The 21,439-nt window shown below is 34.9% G+C and overlaps 1 protein-coding gene across 2 annotated transcripts in view; it reads left to right on the top strand.

The window, feature by feature from the left end:
* The window catches only part of ME1 (malic enzyme 1), a 227,938-nt gene that overhangs the window by 165,499 nt on the left and 41,000 nt on the right, over positions 1-21,439 (top strand). For both annotated transcript variants that reach the window (XM_010358271.2, XM_030929299.1), the window contains exon 7: positions 20,801-20,910. In XM_010358271.2, coding sequence (XP_010356573.1) covers positions 20,801-20,910 — 110 coding nt within the window. The remainder of the gene's footprint in view (positions 1-20,800; positions 20,911-21,439) is intronic.

Below are 21,439 nucleotides of genomic sequence, written 5' to 3'. Positions count from 1 at the left end.
AAAACAGCATTCCTGTATATTTTTAGTCAATTGTTTATCTTTATTGTTTTACACAAGATTTGCTCATAGTCATATTAAAACCTTCTTATTTTATGTCTTCTTAACAGGGGCAATTTGAAATTCTCAAATTCTCATTTTAGAAAGTAATATTACAGTTTTATACAGTGTCTTTTGCCTATATATATTCTTTTTCTTTTTTTTTTTTTTTTTTTTTTTTTTTGAGACGGAGTCTCACTCTGTCGCCCAGGCTGGAGTACAGTGGCACCACATTGGCTCACTGCAACCTCTGTCTCCTGGGTTCAAGCAATTATCCTGCCGCAGCCTCCCAAGTAGCTGGGATTACAGGTGCCCGCCACCATGCCTGGCTAATTTTTTAATATTTTTAGTAGAGACGGAGTTTCACCGTATTGACCAGGCTGGTCTTGAACTCCTGACCTCTCGTGATCCACCTGCCTCGGCTTCCCAAAGTGCTGGGATTACAGGCGTGAGCGACCACACCCGGCCCTTTTGCCTATATTCTAAGGAGCTATTCATTGCTTTTAGAGAATGAGTTTACATGTAAAGATTAATTCTATAAATACTCATGTAAATATTAGTATAAATATATACACATATAAATATTATCTGCATATACACCTGCTAAATCTATAAAGAGAGACTAATTCTGTGAACATGATATGTATGTCCTCAGTTTTAGAGGAAGCTTTATTTTGCATTTAGTTGTTTGAATCTAATCCTTGGACTTGGGGGTAAGTAGCTTACTTCATTGCCTTTCCAATCACCCCTAAAAGAAAAAAGCACAGCTTTTCTGAAGTATAGAACCATGGGAATATTTGCAAGCATAATATGTAAGTCTCCCCAACTTTAACCTGGGTATCCTTTGTTTCAACTTCTCCTCTTTCATATGGTTTATTAAAATATTACATACCTCAATTTTAAGGCCTGGAATGTTGTTTTTAGATAGAATTAAAGTATGTTACACACAAATTATCTTCTGTAACACTTGAAATTGGTACCTTTAAAAACTTAATACATACCAATATGGAAATTCAAGATAGCACATTATATTTCAGAAAAAAAAAATCTTCTCTGTTAGGATTTGATGACAGTGTTTAGACTTTTCTGTGTCTATTTACAGTAAAATTTTCTAGATTTGTTCGTTTGGTAGCCCTGTTAAGGATATTTCATAGTCATATCTTTAGGATCCTTTAATATATCAGGTAAGTTGGTTTAATGATGGCCACATTTTAAAATGAGCACAAAAATAGAACGAGTAGTATTTGACAGCAAAACAGGGTGACTGTAGTCACCTGTGCATTTTGTGCATGAAAATTTGAAATGCAAAATTGTGCAGTTTTAAATAACTAAGAGAGTATAATTGGATTGTTTGTAACACAAAGGATAAATGCTTGAGGGAATGCATACCTCATCTACCATGATGTGATTATTATGCATTGCATGCCTGTATCAAAATATCTCATGTACTCCGTAAATATATACACCTACTATGTACCCACAATTTTTTCAAAAAGTAATAAAAAATAAAATGTTGCCCTTACTGTCTTACATTTTTATTATGAATTTGAATATTTTTACTTGAAGTTATAACTTCCTATGTCTTTACATTCCTTGGTGTGTGGAGAATTTGGAATGTCCCATACTTAATATTTTGATTTGCCACCAGGATCGCTCTGAATCGGTATTCTCCTTTATTGCCAAGTTTCTTCTTAACTGGGGGTTTGAAAATATAAACTTTAACCTTTTTTTCTGGATACCACAGAACCCACAATATGTTACTGTTATCAGCTTACAGAAAAACACAATGACTAATATGTGACTAACGACTGATGTAGTTGATATGAGAAAGACTAATCATGTCAATGACTGATATAGTTTCATATGAGAAAGAGGAATGGGGACCTCTTTATTCCACATATGCTTATTATTCAACATTGCCAAATTTCAAAAAACCAATTGCAGCCTCCATGTGACTCAGTTGTAGCCACATTCTCCCCTTTTCCATTAAACTGCCACACAGTTCTTTTCACTTATGACCTGATAGAGCCACCCCAGGAAAAGAGAAAATTGTTTTCAGACTATTCATGTCTGTAAATTGTCATTTAACTTACTTTGTTTTTAAATTTTTATCCCTTTCAAATTTTCTGGAGCTTTGTGAAGTTACTTATTACTTAATAATCCTATCTTTGAAAAGAGTTAGTGCTGTATCAAGTAATCCTGAGGTACGAATAGTCCTAAATTATGGGCCCATTCATCTTGAGATCTTTTCATTTTATATTACCGGAAAGTAAAAGCACCTTTCCTGACATTGTAGTGTGGGTTTTCTAGTTAGATTTTTTTTTTTTTTTAACCCAGGGATTTATTTACTTATTTATTTTAATTTTTTTTTCTTTTTTTTTTCTTCTTTTTCTTTTTTTTTTTTTTATTATACTTTAAGTTCTAGGGTACATGTGCATAACGTGCAGGTTTGTTACATATGTATACTTATGCCATGTTGGTGTGCTGCACCCATCAACTCGTCAGCACCCATCAATTCATCATTTATATCATGTATAACTCCCCAATGAAATCCCTCCCTCCTCCCCCCTCCCCCCTCCCCATGATAGGCCCCAGTGTGTGATGTTCCCCTTCCCGAGTCCAAGTGATCTCATTGTTCAGTTCCCACCTATGAGTGAGAACATGCGGTGTTTGGTTTTCTCTTCTTGTGACAGTTTGCTAAGAATGATGGTTTCCAGCTGCATCCATGTCCCTACAAAGGACGCAAACTCATCCTTTTTTATGGCTGCATAGTATTCCATGGTGTATATGTGCCACATTTTCTTAATCCAGTCTGTCACAGATGGACATTTGGGTTGATTCCAAGTCTTTGCTATTGTGAATAGTGCCGCAATAAACATACGTGTGCATGTGTCTTTGTAGTAGAATAATTTATAATCCTTTTAACTCCTTCGCCTAGACACAACTTTACTTCATTTGAAATTAACTAAATTTTTTTTGGCTTTGATTATAAATTTATATTGTTTGTTTAAATTTTCCCCTCCAAAAATGATGTTCTTATGTTATTTATTAGTGTGGAACAGTCATGAATCATTTCCTTTTTATTATAAACTGTTGAACAACTTAGAACTTTTCTTACTCTGTTTTAAGAATAGCATGTGTAGAGTCTTTTCAGTAATCTTTTCAACTCTTTTGGAGTGTGAAAAAGTATTTTCTAGTAAAATAAGAATGAGAAATTCCACATATTATGCATCCTCTTCTCAGAGATTATTAGTTTATAGAAGCATGTTAGGGTTTAGATAACTTGAATGCTGAGTAAAGAAACCCCTTTGTTGTGCTTTGCCAAGTGTTTCCAAAATCAGTTAGTCAGGATTGCTATTTTTGCAAAATCCCAGTTAATGCCCTCCATTAGCATGCAGCTACTGCATGCAGTAGTGTGCAGTTCTGAGAAACCCAGTTTCTCAGGTGTTTCTAATCACTATAGGATACGGTGATCACTTTTGCCAGAGAAAAGTATAATAATTAAATAGGATTTGTCCTATAGAAATATCAGAATTTTTTTTTTTTTTTTTTTTGAGAAGGCTTTAGGGAGAAAAGAGATTTTTAAGTAGAGTAGATCATTTAACAAGAAATCTGGGACCTGATTTGTTCTGCAGTTTAGCTAACAACTTCAAAAAGAAAAGGAATGAAGAGTGGCAATTTAGAACATATAGAATGTAAAAAGAAGATATGGTCTGATAAGAAATATGTTTTTTAAATGTGTATGTCTTAGAAAGATCAAATAGGAATTTATTATGCAAATCAACTGAAGTATGGTAATATCATTCATTTTACTTACATGAGTACAGGTCACCCCACCCCTTGCCCCAGAACCATTTTTTGATATACAATGTTTTTTCCCATTAGATGGATTAAATAATGAGATATATATTTGTAAAAAAGCATTACAGAGATCTATAAATCCAGCCCTATGGGTGTATATTTCACAAGAAGTTTTGGAACAATACAGAGGTTATTTTTCTTGCTACAGAGTAATATAGAATTTTGGAATGAGACAAAGATATTTTTAAAAGTTAATGAAGACTTTTATTTTTATAAACACCTACATATTCCAGAAGTTTACATTTGGCCAGCCTCCTAGTTTAAAAACTGAAGATAGGCACTAGAATCTCATTGTAATAAATCTGTTTGGGTCATTTTGGAAGACTTAATGCTCTTCCAAATTCTCATTAACCTAGTCTCCGAGGACAAGAGCACAACCAGAATGCGTTAGTTACTGAACTTCTATCCCAATCTCTTTTTATAGATAGATTCTTTTAGGCCTGTAATTATTTCAAATTTTATAACATTATTGATGTAAAAAGGGGGAACAGTTGGGTATGCCTGAAAAAATGCATTTCAGGAGGGAAAGCCAATTAGCCAATTTAGAAAACTGGCTGTATTTTGACTTATGCATTGTCTTAGTAGCATTTTATGTTATTGTTTGACTACTTCGTAATACCTCCCCTAAAGTAAACTAACGGAACAGTCTCAAGATTTGTATATTATGACATCCAGATATGGTGTACTTTGTGATAGAAAAGGCATATAATCAAAGCCTCCCAAGAATATTTCTGAAATGTCACAATTAATATTCCTTAATGTTACTTGCATATACACTTTATTATATATGTGTTGTATATGTATTATATACTTGCATGTACAGTTTATTATAGAAAAAAGCAACATAAATGATAGAGGAACAAGATTTAGAGTATAAATGAATCAACTGAAAGGTAATTAGACTGGAACTGTTTATTAGCACTGAGTATTTCATTTGGGATCATACTACCTTTCCCCACATGCTATAGTAACACTTACCTAAATATACACAGATATCTAAGGAAAGGACCAGTAGATATTCCTGGGTCATTGTTTACTCATTCATGCACCACCAAGCTTACTCACAGCTCTTGTGATAAACAACAAAATCCCACTGGGCAAGCAATAACTAATGTTTAGTGAATCCTTATTATGTGCCAGAGTTTGTTCCAAGGGTTTGTATTAATTTAACCTCTCAAAAGTGTGAGCCAGCTACAGTGGCTCATGTCTGTAAGCCCAGCACTTTGGGAGGCCGAGGCTGGCAGATTGCTTGAGCTCAGGAGTTCAAGACCAGCCTGGGCAACATGGTGAAACCCCATCTCTACCAAAAATACATAATAATAGTAATAACTGGGCATGGTGGTGCACGCCTGTGGTCCCACCTACTTATGGGGCTAAGGCTGGAGGATCGCTTGAGCCCAGGAGGTAGAGACTGCAGTGAGCTGATATTGCACCACTGCACTCCAACCTGGGTGACAAAGTGAGACTCTGTCTCAAAAAAGTTTAATCTCCAGCAGTAGAAAGCAGATCAGTGACTTTCTGGGGCCCTTGCTGGACTGGGGATTTACTGAGGTGGGCCACAGGAGAACTTTTGGGGATGTTGTGAATATTCTACACCTTACCTTTGTAAAGGTGAGACATAAGATACATTTATCAGAACTTACCTAATTGTATACTTAACAGGGGTACTTTTATTATATGTAAATAATACATCATTTAAGTTAATTTAAAAGAAAGCAAGGCACAGAAAAAGTCTTACCCTCAAATAAAACTACTATAGTACCTTATGGTTTATCTAGGCAACTTTATAGATTTTATTATCAATATTTAGATTTTCCAAGCATTTTCTTTATAGGATTTGTCCCATATAAATATCAATTTTCTTATTTTTGAGAAGGCCTTAGGCAGAAAAGAGATGAGTAGATCATTTAACAAGAAATCTGGGACCTGATCTGTTCTGCAGTTCAGCTGACAACTCCAAAAAGAAAAGGAATGAAAAGTGGCAATTTAGAACACACAGAATGTAAAAGCAGATGTATTTTCTTTATAGAACATACCACCTCTGTTCAGTTTTCATTATTCAGTATAAACTGTAATGGAGTATGAAAAAAAGAATGTGACACTTGAATTGGTCACTTAGGCTGTCTGAGTGAGGAGAATGTTGGACCTATTGGCTTTTAATAAAAGACTATCAAATATCATCTATCTGTGTTCTTGTTCTGCTAATATTTTTCAATGGATATCACATATACATAATATCTGTGTTTAAATATTAAAAGAAAACAATATATGAGAGATTTATTGAGTATTTCTTTTGACCTTATTAGTCTATTAGTTTCAGAAGTGAGAATGGAATTCCAATGCATTTGCAAGCATGAACCATAATTATCTGTTTCAGAAGTTACTTATGTTTCTTGCACATCTCTGGAAAACAGTTGGACCAAAATACTCCTATCTGGAAAATGCAAAGTTTATACATCTTGTCATGTATGCCTCATTAAGAGACATAGTTTTATTTAGACATTTTTCATCAGAGAGGCTAAAACTGTTCTCCTCTGACTGGACTGCACTGAGAGCAAAATTATCAGATTTTTATTTCCTCACTTTGACTAATCAAGTTACTGACAGGGTCAGGCTTTTTCAAAACCTGAATATTTTATTAGTAATCAGTGGCCTTATTTGGTCTCTGTTGAGTATCCTTTTTCCAGTTCTTTTTATTGATTTAGAATTGCACAAGGAATTCTTAGAAGGGCAGTGGAGAGACTTGAGATGTTAACCCAAAAGTCTCAATTTGTTTGTAATAATCTGCTGGATTATTGGGTTCCTTTTAGTAAGCATTGCTTAAGGCACAGAAATTTCTTGTGTTGGTTTATGTTTCTCGGTGATACCAGAATAAAATTATTAGTTTAAAAAATGATAAATTATTGAGCTTCCATACATCGCTATGTATGTTAGTAAATTCAGTAACCTACCAAAATTACCCTTCCTACAAGATAAACTACCTACAATATAGCTTTGTTAATCAGATTATGGAAATTTGTCAATTTGGCAGAGACGAAGTTGCAATCTTGAAAAATTAGGCTGAAATATAAGCATACTTGTTAATTCAAAAAAGTTCGAGAGTCATTCATAAATGGTTTAGTGTGAAAGGAAGTCCAAATAATTATTAGGGCTACATAGATGGCATCATGTTTTGTCCCTAAAAATTGTTAGGAATTAAGCAGAGACTCTGCCAGTAGAATTCTAATTTTAGTAGTATGTCAGAACAAATCAACTAATTATTGCACTATTTTAAGGGTGAGTAGAGGTTGACATGCAGGTAATTGTACCCATACTGGTACCAATGGAAACAATTCTAAAACAGTTTGGCCTTAAATATCTTCAATAACACTGGATGTATGATGGCTTACTTCATGACGTCCTCAGTATATGAGAGGAAAAGAGCTTATTTATAAAACAGGGAACATAATATTTTGGCATTTTATTAGTATTAGACAATAATACTGCCATAAGAAACACTATTAATTTGGAATTATAAATAGACATAACTCAGGACATGTTATTGATAGGTGAGTGCTAATTATGGAAGATGGTTAGTATTCAGACTTTGACATTATTCCAGGTGATTGTGCCAGAGAAGCTAGATTTGTACTTTACATTGGACTTGTGCTTTCAGCTATTTCTAAATGTACCATTCTGATTATTCTTGAATAATGTGCATGGATTTCCATTACTCTGTGGCCTAAGAATGGATATTGGCTTTCAAAGTTTTTATTTTAAGCAGTTATACATGCAAATTCATTTTTTACTTTATATTTTGATTTTGAGATTTCACTACAAAATTGTTTGCTTTTTAAAAACAAAGACCTGAATGATTGTTATCTTTTTCTAAGTAGTACTCTGGAATGCTGTACAATGATAACTGCTAATATTCATAATACTTTTGGAATGCCTCTTTGAAGATTATGTATAGAACCTACAAGCAATTTTTTAAAGTATCATAATGGTGACAGTTCAGGAAAAATCCTTTCAGGTGGATATTGACTTTTGAGAATAATCAGAATGAGAATATTGATCCAATTAGTATTCATATTCAATTATAGTTCACAAAATACTTGTTCAAATCTGTTGTTGCCAGTAAAGAAAAAGGATAGAAAATTACCTACAAGATATAACTATCAAGCAATAAATTTGATTTTAAATTCACCTTGTAGTTGAAAGTAGTTGAGCAGTTGCAGCATCATTGCATAAATATATAGTCTAAAAGTGTGCACAGAAAGATAAATAACATTCATATTCATTTGAATACAGGCATACCTCAAAGATATTGCAGCTTTGGTTCCAGACAACCACAATAAAACAAATATTACAGTAAAGCAAGTCACATGAACTTTTTGGCTTCTCAGTGAATATGAAAGTTATGTTTAAGGCCAGGCCCGGTGACTCATGCCTGTAATCCCAGCACTTTGGGAGGCCGAGGCAGGTGAATAGTTTGAGCTGAGGAGTTTGAGACCAACCTGGGCAATGTAGTGAGCCCTTGTCTCTACAAAACATTAAAAGAAAAATTAGCCAGGCACGGCGGCACACTCCTGTGGTCCCAGCCACTAGGGAGGCTGTGGTGGGAAGATTACTTGACCCTGGGATGTTGAGGCTGCGGTGAGTTGTGATCATGCCACTGCACTCCAGCCTGGATGATGGAGTGAGACCCTGTCTCAAAAAAAAAGAGAAACTTGTGTTTACACTATACTGTAGCATATTAAGTATGCAATAGCATTATGTTTAAAAATTTGTATAACCTAATTAAGAAATAACTTTATTGCTATTAAATGTGAATGATCATCTGAGCCTTCAGAGAGTCATAATCTTTTTGCTGGTGGAGGATCTTGCCTTGATGTTGACAGCTGCTGACTGATTAGAATGGTGGTTACTGAAAGTTGGGTGAGTGTGGTAATTTCTGAAAATAGGACAGTAATGGAATTTGCAATATCAATTGACTCTTCCTTTCATGAGAGATTTCTCTGTAGCATACAATGCTGTTTGACAGCATTATATCCACAGTAGAACTTCTTTCAATATTGGAGTCAATCCTTTCAAACCAGGTTGTTCCTTTATCAAGTGAGTTTATGTGATATTCCAAATCTAAATATTCTAAATTGTTGTCGTTTCAACACTATTCATAGCATCTTCACCAGAAGTAAATTTCATCTCAAAAAAAAACACATTCTTTACTCATCCATAAGAAACAATTCTTCAGTCATTCAGGTTTTATCATGAGATTGCAGCAATTCAGTCCCATCTTCAGGCTCCACTTCTAATTCTAGTACTACTTGTTATTTCCACCACATCTGCAGTGACTTTCTCTGCTAAAGTCTTGAACCCCTCAGAGTCATCCATGAGAGTTGGAACTAGCTTCTTGCAAACTCCCGTTAATGTTGATGTTTTGACCTCCTTCCATGAATCACAAATGTTCTTAGTGACATCTAGAATGGTGAACCCTTTCCAGAGGTTTTCAATTCACTTTGCCCAAATTTATAAGAGGAATTATGGTCTAGGGTAGCAATAGCTTTAGGAAGTGCATTTTCTATATAATAAGACTTGAAAGTTTAAATTGCCTCTCTATGCATGGGCTGCAGAATAGATGTTGTGTTTGCAGGCATGAAAACATTGTTCTTGTACATCTCCATCAGAGCTCTTCAGCTGGCTAGGTGCATTGTCAATAAGCAGCAATAATTTGAAAGCAATCTTATTTTTCTGAGCAGTAGGTCTCGGTAGTGGACTTAAGATATTCAGTAAACCATGCTGTAAACAGATATGTTGTCACCCAGGCTGTGTTGTGTCATTTAGAGAGCACAGACAGAGTCTATTTAGCATAATTCTTAAGGGATCTATGTTTTTCAAAATGGTAAGTGAGTATTGGCTTCAGATTAATGTCACCAGCTGCATTAGACCTTAACAAGGGTCCTATTCTTTGAAGCTTTGAAGCCAGGCATTGACTTCTCCTCTCTAGCTATGAAAGCCCTAGATGGCATTCTCTTTCTACAGAAGCCTATTTTGTCTCCATTTTTAATCTGCTCTTTAATGTAACCACTTTCATGTATGAGCTTAGATAGATCTTCTCGATAACTTGCTGCTGCTTCCACATCAGTACTTTCTGCTTCACCTTGCATGTTATGTTATGTTATGTTATGTTATGTTATGTTATGTTATGTTATGTTATGTTATATTATGTTATGTTATGTTACAGAGACAACTTTTTTCCTTAAACCTTACAGATCAGACTCTGCTAGCATCAAACTTTTCTTCTGCAGTTTCCTTACCTTTCTCAGCCTTTATAGAACTGAAGAGAATTAGGGCCTTGCTATGGATTAGGCTTTGGCTTAAGGAAATGTTGTGACTGGTTTAATCTATCCAGATCACTCAAACTTCCTCCCTATCAGCAAAAAAGACATTTTTTTGCTTTCTTATCATTTATCTGGTCAATAGTGTAGCACTTTTAGTTTACTTCAAGAACTTTTCCTTTGTGTTCACAACTTGAATAACTGCCTGGTACAACAGGTCTAACTTTTGTCCTGTCTCAGCTTTCAATATTCCTTTCTCACTAAACTTAGCCATTTCAAACTTTTGACTTAAAGAGATGTGTCTCTTCCTTTCACTTGAACACTTAAAGGTTATTGTAGGATGTTACTTGGCCTAATTTCAATAGTGTTGTGTCTCAGGGAATAGGGAGGTTTGGGGAGAAGCAGAGAGTCATGGGTATGGCCAGTCAGTGGAGCAGTCAGAACATACACAACATTTATTAAGTTTGCCATCTTGTATGCAATTATAGTGGTAACATGAAAGATCACTGATCACAGATCAACATAACACATATAATAATAATGCAAAAGTTTGAAATATTATGAGCATTACCAAAATGTGACAGAGACACAAAGTGAGCACATTCTGTTGGAAAAAAATGGTCCCAAAAGAGTTGCTCGACAAGGGTTGCCACAAATCTTCGATTTGTAAAAAAATTGCAGTGTCTTCAAAGTGCAGTAAAGCAAAGCACAATAAAATGAGATGTGCCGGTTATAAATTCTGATAAACTTATCTGAAAATATATTGTATTCTTATAGTATGAAATAAGATAGAAGGTATCTTACATTACAAAAAAGTCTACTCTACCATAAGAGGCTATTGGACTTATTCCTTCTGGCTTTTTCTCTTAGATGGCAATACTCACTAGCATATATTTTTTTGGAACCTTGGGTGTTTTTTAACCTTCCTGGTCATTAGTTATTGCTAAATGGTCTCTGAGGACATTTCTAGATCTAAAATTTTATGACTGTAATATTCTTCAGGAAAATAATGTACAATTCTCTTTTCTGCTGAATATGTGACCCTTAGTGTTTTGTAGAAGTTGCTGGCTTTTAGAAATAAACAGTTTGATTCAGACTAAATGGAGAAAAAGACACAGATTTAGTGATTCAAACTACAGAAGTAAATGACATGATTGAGGTTGGAGATGAGGTATTTACTGGAACATGCATCTGAGGAGACCTTTAATTCTCTATTGTAAGTTTGCAGATGGAGTTTATAAAAGCATTTTCTAAATTTCTGCATCCCTTATATGAAAGCATTTTAGGCATAAGGAATGGTACAAACTGGAAATAGAAGATAAGAATACAGTGGTATGTTGAAGCACAGATAAGTCCTTTAGAGCCAAACTTCTCTGAGGATTTGAGCCTGTACCCACGCTGCCTTCAGGTCAGAGGCCATGATGTTCCCTCTTTCGCATATTCATCTGCCCATGCTCCACCTCTGCAGTCCATCAGATGGCCTGTGCATGTAATTAGAAAGTCTTGCCTCACATTATTGTTATACTTGGTTGCCTATTATAATGTAAAAATAACATGTCATTTGTCTCTTTTCATGTATGCCTCCACATACTTCATGCTTTTTCTTTTCTTTTTTTTTTTTGTGATGGATTCTCACTCTGTTGCCTAGGCTGGAGTGCAGTGGTGCCTTCTCAGCTCACTGCAACCTCCGCCTCCTGGGTTCACGTGATTCTCCTGCCTCAGCCTCCCGAGTAGCTGGGATTACAGGTGCCCACCACCACACCTAGCTAATTTTTGTATTTTTAGTAGAGACGGGGTTTCATCAGGTTGGCCAGGCTGGTCTCGAACTCCTGACCTCAGGTGATCCAGCTGCCTTGGCCTCCCAAAGTGCTGAGATTGTGAGCCACCACACCAAGCCTATGCTTCTTCATACTTCATGTTTTGTGCTTTATCTTCCCTAAACCAGACTCCCAACACTCTTCTTCTTAGATCTTTCTACTGTTTACCTGGAAACCCACACTTTAACAACAGGCTCCTTTACCTCTTCACTTCCTGGCTGGATGTTCCCTTTACCTCCTTGCTTTCCTGAGAAATGGCTCTCTGAACATAGGAACAGGCAAAGATTTCATGACAAAGATGCCAAAAGCAATCACAACAAAAGCAAAAATGAACAAATGGGATCTAATTAAACTAAAGAGCTTTTTCACAGCAATATATATATATATATATATATATATATTGCTCTGATATATATACATATATCAACAGAGTCAACAAAGAACCTACAAAATGGGAGAAAATATTTGCAAACTATGCATTTCACAAAGGTCTAATATCCAGAATCTTAAGGAACTTAAACAAATTTACAAGAAAAAAACAACCCCATTAAAAGGTAGGCAAAGGACATGAAGAGACGCTTTTCAAAAGAACATACATACGGCCAATAAGCATATGAAAAAAAGCTCAATATCACTGATCATTAGAGAAATGCAAATCCAAACCATAATTAAATACCATGTCACACCAGTCAGAATGGCTATTATTAAAAAGTCAAAAAATAACAGATCCTGGCAACGGTGCGGAGCAAAGGAAATCCTTATACACAGCTGGTGGGAGTATAAATTAGTTCAGCCATTGTGGAAGCACTATGGAGATTCCTCAAAGAAATAAAAGCAGAAGTACCATTTGACCCAGCAATCCCATTAGTGGGTATATACCCCAAAGAACATAAATCATTTTACCACAAAGATACATGCACACATTTTTTGGCTTATTGGAGCACTATTCACAATAGCAAAGACATGGAATCAACCTAAATGCCCATCAATGATACACTGGATAAAGAAAATGTGGTACTTACACACCATGGAATACTATGCAGCCATAAAAAATAATGAGATCACATCCTTTGCAGGAATATGGATGGAGCTGGAGGCCATTATCCCTAGCAAACTAATGCAGGAGCAGAAAACCAAGTACTATATGTTCTCACTTATAAGTGGGAGCTAAAATGATGAGAACACTTGAACACAAAGAGGGGCACAACACACTGGGGCCTAGTGTCCATGTGTTCTCATCTCCACCCCAGAGGTTGGAGGATCAGAGGAGGAAGAGGAGCAGAAAAAGTAACCATTGTGTACTAGGCTTAGCTTCTGGGTGATAAAATAATCTGTACAACAAACCCCCATGACATGAATTTACCTATAAAACTACCTTGCACATGTACCCCTGAACCTAAAATAAAAGTTTAAAAACAACAACAACAAAATAATAAAATCACAAGGGAAAAGGTTTCACAAATTTTGGAGATAAGGAGGATTTTTAAAATGCTTTTTAGTAAAATATACTAAATAGCAACTTTAATTATAAACGGAACTTCAAAGTTTGTTGAATTTTAAGGAACTCAGAATCTCAGGTTTGCTATTTTTTTCGAAAAGCAGAAAACACCTAAACACAATGATTCCATTTTGCTTGTGATTCTTTTTTTTTTTTTTTTTTTTTTGGTCCTTGCTATAAATGTCGTGTGATTTTTGATACTATAGATACTTTTACAGAAATAAATACTAAATAAAAATGGTTGGAAATACCATTTTAATTATTTATCTCTCATTCTAAAAGAAAAAAGATTCATAGTGTAACATTTCTTCAAGTCCTTGGTATCATTTTGGAAACAGAGTTATTTCTTTGAAAGGTCAGCAGCAGATATATAAATTTAGAAGTCATTTATGTAAAACGTGATTGTCATATCCTTAAGAATACAAGAAACTTAAGGGGATGAACATATGGGGGAAAAGAATGAATGATTATGGCTGAATCTTTATCATTTCTGCTGTCACAAAGAATAAGAAGTAACAGTAAAATATAATAAAAGGAATGGTAAGAAAAATGAAAGGACTGTCTAAATGTTACAAAATAATACGGAAGTGGCCGGGCGCGGTGGCTCAAGCCTGTAATCCCAGCACTTTGGGAGGCCGAGACGGGCGGATCACGAGGTCAGGAGATCGAGACCATCCTGGCTAATACGGTGAAACCCCGTCTCTACTAAAAAATACAAAAAACTAGCCGGGCGACGAGGCGGGCGCCTGTAGTCCCAGCTACTCGGGAGGCTGAGACAGGAGAATGGCGTGAACCCGGGAGGCGGAGCTTGCAGTGAGCTGAGAGCCGGCCACTGCACTCCAGCCTGGGCGGCAGAGCAAGACTCCGTCTCAAAAAAAAAAAAAAAAAAAAAAAAAAAAAAAAAATAATACGGAAGTAAAGTAGTAGGAACAAAAGCCATATTGCTATGAAAGAAGTTAACACATCCATCTTCTTTATTGTTACCTGCAAAGAAGAATTGAATTCCAATGGTTCTTAGCCAGAGATAACTTGTGTCAACTTCAGATTACTTATTCTAACATTCAAGACCATTCATAATCTGAAATTCAGCAACCAATACTGATCTTCTAAAGTCCTTGAAGCTAATGTTTGTTATCTCCCCAGTACAGATTTTGGGACCTCTATTCTATGATTGATTCTTTACTCCACTCTTTCCCTTATTTGAGTTCTACCAAGGCCCCATCTTAAGCCTCACCTAATTCATGTTGTTTTCCCTCAGTGCTTTAGTGATCAGTGTGCCACTGCTTTTGTTTTTAATCTGAACCTCCTTTAAGTTATTTATTTGCATCCTTTTGTCTTCCCAATGAGACTGTTTCCCAGTGAGCATTTCCAGGGCATGTTTCTTATTTGCTGCTTAATTCATTGAGCACTCTCAAGCTTCAATACATTATCAAAAATGAGTAATTTGGAATAAGCTATCCCTAAGGTACTTATCAGAGCTAAAGTGCACTAGATCTTGAATGTTCCATATGTAGTAAATCCTATAAAACATTTTACTATATCTCAGGAAAAATTAAAGCATACTTGGTTAACCTGGTTACAGCGAATTCTTGATCATTTATAATCAAAGAAAGATTCATGTTCTCACCAATATCTGTTCATATATTTCCTATAACAAAAGGACCTGGTATGTTGAATGCATACAAATGCTGTTTTGCTATTAATAGTTTTGTTATAAAATTATAACACCCTTATTTTATCAGTGCAATCTTTTCAGATGTAAATATACTATTCATTTCATTGTCTTGATAACTCTGTTGGTGCTCAGTATATATAGCAGCAGGCCCTGTGGTTCAGTCCAGACCTTACCACCTATTAGCAGTATGAACTCATCCATGGCTTTTAATCTTACTGAGTTCATTTATTTATCTGTTAAATGGATAATAACGCTGCCTTCTTCACTAGGTTGCTGACAGAATTGAGATAATCCATGTAAAGTATGAAGCCTAGTGCCTGACACATAGTGCTAGATATAGTGATTAGTCACTGTAATAAGGTATTTGTCAGATTTAACAATGCCACAAGAGCAAAATCTCTGCAGTTTTTACATGTTAATTTTATGGGTGCTATTTCTGTTAACTTTTAAAACCAGTTGCACCTAGTATTTTATGTGGTATTTTGATCATAAAATAGTAGGTTCTTTTCGTAGTTATGTAGAATTGAATTGGCTAACTTTTCAGTGTTCCACTACTTATAATTTTATAGTGACAAAGTGGGTTCAAATTGGAACTAACTATCCCTTACGTGGCTTTCTTTTATTATATGATGCAAGATGTTTGTATCACAAAATGAATTCAGAATGCCTGTCTCTAAATCTTTAGGAGTCAAATCAGAGTTAACTACCAGGTAGAGAAAAGTCATGAAACTAAAACTGATATATAGTTTCTAAGGGATACTTCTAAAATAAACTTTTGTAAATGATAAGGTATCCTGTACACCATTTTACTACCTATGCCTATTCCCAGATTTCACTTAAGAAACATTATAAATTTATAGCCTGACCACATTGTGTCCTAAACATTGAAGGCAAACCATATTGTAGGATTTCATTTTAACCACAGAGAAATTGTAACAAGCGCAAAACCGCAGAACCAAGTAAGTAGTAGATCCGGGAATAGAATTGAGAAGGCTCTGATTCCTCCTCACATACTGAGACCACAGGGTTCTGCTCCTTCTGAACATAATGACAGCTCATCCAATGTTTCTAGACCACCAGTATATGATACATTAGGAGCAAACCATACAGCACTCTCCAAAGGCTCACAGTCTTTACTTTATAAAGGCCTGCTTGGAAACCAGAGAAGTAGGAGGAGCCATTACAAGCACCTCATGATTATTGACTGATATTTGTGTTTGGGGTACTTAGTTGCTATGACGAAGTTTGCTTCTCTTCTAGGTTATAATAATGTAATAATTTGTAACCATAGAAATGGTTTTACCAGTTTCTAGTAACATTTTTATAATTATTAATACAGCTAGCTAAAGTGTTTCCTTGGAGGATGAACGACATCATACATAAAAGGAGTAGAAAAAGTTTATGTTCCCTTCAAGAATTGACCCCACTATCCCATTTTACTTTTAAATTGTTGCTTCTTTTTGTCTTTAGTGATTTACAGAGCACTGAAATGGTTGTTTTAAATATTTTGTCTTGCAATATTGTTGCTGTTTGGGGAATGAATTTGCCAACCTCTTCACTGTGTCACGCTAGAAGTAGACTTATTTTTATTACTATTTTATATGGATAAAAATTGCTTGTATTTCCCTACATTTTACCATTTTATTATACATAGACCTTTTATACTGGTATTATTTTTGTTCTTTCTGAAATATGCCTTTTAGAAGTTTCTTTAGTAAAAGTATTTTGATTTTTATTTATCTAAAGATGCCTTAATTTTATTTATTTATTTTTAATTTATTTTTATCATTATACTTTAAGTTCTCGGGTGCTTGTGCCAAATGTGCAGGTTTGTTACATAGGTATACATGTGCCACAGTGGTTTGCTGCACCCATCAACCCATCATCTACATTAGGTATTTCTCCTAATGTTATCCATCCCCTAGCCCCTACCCCCAAACAGGTCCTGGTGTGTGATGTTCCCCTCCCTGTGTCCATGTGTTCTCATTGTTAACTACTACTTATGAGTGAGAACATGCTATGTTTGGTTTTCTCTTCTTGTAATAGTTTGCTGAGAATGATGGTTTCCAGCTTCATCCATGTCCTTGCAAAGGACATGAACTCATCCTTTTTATGGCTGCATAGTATTCCATGGTGTATATGTGCAATATTTTCTTTATCCAGTCTATCATTGATGGGTATTTGGGTTGGTTCCAAGTCTTTGCTATTGTGAATAGTCCTGGAATAAACATACATGTGCATGTGTCTTTATAGTAGAATGGTTTATAATCCTTTGGTTATATACCCAGTAGTGGGATTGCTGGGTCAAATGGGATTTCTGATTCTAAATCCTTGAGGAATCATCACACTGTCTTCCACAATGGTTGAACTAATTTACACTCCCACTAACAGTGTGAAAGCGTTCCTATTTCTCCACATCCTTGGCAGCATCTTGTTGTTTTCTGACTTTTTAATGATCACCATTCTAACTGGCGTGAGATGGTATCTCATTGTGGTTTTGATTTGCATTTCTCCAATGACCAGTGATGATGAGCTTTCTTTTTATACGTTTGTTGGCTGTATAAACCTTACTGTTGAAGAATAGCTTTGTCTAGGATGACAGTTATTTTCTCTTAGCCCTTTGAGGATATTATTTACCTGCCTGTGGCTTCTATTGTTACTATTAAATAATTTTTTAAAATCTATAGATTTTTAAATGGCTATAGAGTACTTATGTGCCAGTCATTGCATTGAGCACTTAACGTTTATCACTTCATTTGATCCTGCTAACAACCTTATGGTAATAGGCTGTTACTATTCTCATTTTTCTGATAGGAAATCAGAGGCACAGAACAGTTAAGGATGCACAGTATGTAAGGAGTTCTAGATTGGTCCCAGGAGCTCTGACTCCAGAGCCTATGCTTGTAAACCAGTATGACAGCCAAGTAAATACTTTAAAAGAAGGATAAAAGATGATTAACAGTACTAAATATTAAAATTACTATAAAGCTGTAGGAATTAAAGCAGGGAGGTATTATTTTCTTTATAGATTAGTAAGATAATCATTACTGTTAGACTATATTACTGAGCAGTACCGATGTGGTATACCTGTGTGCCTGTGTCCTCATCTATTAGATGAGAATAATAATAGTATTTACTTTATAGAGTGGTTGTGAAGAGTAAGTATGCATGTGTAATATCTTATAAAGGAAAACATATTTGTTGTCATCAGCAGTAGTAGAATAAAATAAGAAAGCACAGAAACAGACCCTACTATATATCAGAATATAGTATCTAATTATAGGTGATGAGGAGAAGGATGAACTGTTAAATAAATGGTGCTGGCATAGTTGGGTGATTATACAGAAAACAGAAATTTTGGTATAGCTTGCTTTTTTTAAATCTATGGCCTAACAGCAAAAGTATACCAGATTTAGAGGTTAACTATTTTCTAAATCTATAATATAATTAGAATAAATTTTTCATTAATAGTTAAATAAATATATGTAGATGAGACTGTTGTAAGCATTTCATCAAAGGAGAAACCATAAATAAAAGGATTGAAAGATCTAACAACATACAAATTTAAAATTTATTTGTGAAAACAGTTAGGAACACTGTTTAAATAATTAATGGCACAGTGTACTAGATTAGAAAAACTATTTGCAACATATGTAACAGAAGGTACTATTCTTATGAAATAACAAAGAAAACAACTATAGCAATAGAAAAATGAACAAACGAACATATAATCTTCCAGAAAGAATTACAAATGACGAATAGACAGATAAAGATGCTAGGCTACACTAGTAATAAAAATAAATAAATAAAAAGTTAATACCAGTTTTCACCTATGACTTTTATAGTAATTTAGAAAGATAGTCTATCCAGGAAAAATATATAATTATATATAAATTAACATAATTGAAGGGACATAACAGACTTACAGAGTTTTTTTTATTGTATCAGAAGAAAAAGAGAGAAAACTCATCTGCCTTGTGATATCAGGGGGTAGTGGTTTGAGACTGTCCTTGAATTAGAATGTTGACAAGAAGTGAGAAATGAGTGCAAGGTTTAATATTCTCTGTTATGAGACATTTGACATCAGGGGGAAGAAGCATAAGTAACTATAGCTTTGATTTTGTCATAGTCAAGGGAGGTGGTTTTAAAATTAGGTAGTCCTGAAAATGCTTGGGGACAGGAAAGGAGCAGTGGTAAAGGAGAAATTGAAGTTGTTAGTATAGAGAGGTGCAGTTGATTCAGTAAGGTCCATAGGGAGATTCGAAACAAGGAAGCAAAAATCCTTCTCACAAGTTGAGGAAGAAAATAGAAATAAAAGTACAAAATATTTTAATGTAGGGGGAAACTGAGAAGGTTAATATTATTCTCTCTAGCATTGATCTTAGTGACATAGTGACTGGTAAGAGACTTGGGAGAACAGGAGAATAAAAGAAGGTTTGTGAATGCTGCTGTGGTCTAATCATTACTATTACATGTTAAGTTGTACATGTTGAAATGTAGTTGCCATTGTGAAAGTATTAAGAGATGGGGCCTTTTGAGAAGTGATTAAGCCATGAAGCCCCGTCCTTCATGAATGTTTTATGAGTGCCGTTATAAAAGAGACTGAAGAAAGCATGTTTACCCCTTCTCCCATGCAAAGATGTAACAAAAAGGCACTATCCATGGGGAAAAGACCCTCACCAGACACGGAATCTGCTAACACCTTAATCTTGGACTTTCAGCCTCCAGAGCTGTGAACAATAGATTTTTATTGTTTATAAATTACCTGGGCTGAGGTATTTTGTGATAGCACCTGCTTTGGAGATTGTGTTGTGGACCAGTAACAGATGAAAACAAATATTTCAGGATATTATTGAGATCCTGGCTGAGATTCAATAGCATTGATTTATGTGCTATCTTAATAGAAAAGGAGATTTGGAATGATGGAGAACAAGGGGACAAGGGAGTCTAAGGAGACAGCCAATACACTGTTGCGATAACTGTCTTTGCATACAGAGATGAAGCTAGATGGGAGGAATGAAGATCTGACTGTATCTTTCACTATACCCTTGCATTTACTACCACATTATAGCCAAACAGGGCTTTTAAACCATTTTTTAAAACAATTTTTTCTTTTTTATCTTTTACCTCAGTTATTTTGCTTCTATTTTTCCTCAGCTTATAAAACCCTACATCTCTACTTTTGAAATTATAACTATTCATTAAAACTCAGTTCATTGGTTGCTTTGTCTTTGATCACAGCCAGAAGTGATGTCTGTCCTCGGAACACCTATCATTCCTTGTTTATACCACTTTTATATTACTTTTTATTTACTTCAAAAATTTTTGTTTCAACTAAAAGTTAAATTCCTTAAGGAAAGGGAACATATTTTGGTCATTTTGTGTTATTTCACAGTGCCAACACAATGCCTTTTCTGTAGTAAGCATATAGTAAATATTTGTTGAACAGATATTATATTACATATTTATACTTAAGCAGCAAGATAGAACCTTTAAAAGGAAATATGTTTTCCTGTTTCTATGGGCTAATTTTAAAAGTTTATTTTTAAATAGCATTTTATTAGCCTCTTCTAATATGAATGTTTTTGTCCCATAGGTATGGCATGAATTGCCTTATTCAGTTTGAAGACTTTGCCAATGTGAATGCGTTTCGTCTCCTGAACAAGTATCGAAACCAGTATTGCACATTCAATGATGATATTCAAGGTAACATTTTCACTGCATATGGATCAATAACATGTCAGAAATTAGTTCATAATTTTAATAATGATTCAAATTCAATCAGTATATGCTGAGTACCTTTTAAATTCCAGGAAGTATGCTCGCTGATGTCATGTATTATTTCTCATCTAGTTGCATGTATTTGAGAAAAGTACTCCCTGACTCTGTAATATACCATATTATCCATTAGCTAGAAAATAAGCTCCAAGAAATCTGACAAAATCCCTGGTGATTATGGCTAAACAAAGAATGAAATGTATGAGACCATATTATTCATTGTTTAAAAATAAAAGTGTATATACTTCTCTCTTCAGACTATCTTAGGCACAATTTTTATGCTTTACCCCAGTAGGAGCTGCATTTTACTATTTGTCTTTGATTGTAGATGCTTGGCTACCTGTTTTTGTCTAAGCTGCCAAATTTTTTCCTCTTTAAGTTCTAGTTTTTTAATCCTCTCCAGATTCATGCAGAGCCCACCCCCAATACACATGTCTTACTATGAGAATCTTAGGGA

This window comes from Rhinopithecus roxellana, chromosome 4, assembly GCF_007565055.1.
Source record: "Rhinopithecus roxellana isolate Shanxi Qingling chromosome 4, ASM756505v1, whole genome shotgun sequence".
NCBI lineage: Eukaryota > Metazoa > Chordata > Mammalia > Primates > Cercopithecidae > Rhinopithecus > Rhinopithecus roxellana.
The sequence above is the reverse complement of the archived record's forward strand: the minus strand, read 5'-3'. Positions and strand labels throughout refer to the sequence as shown.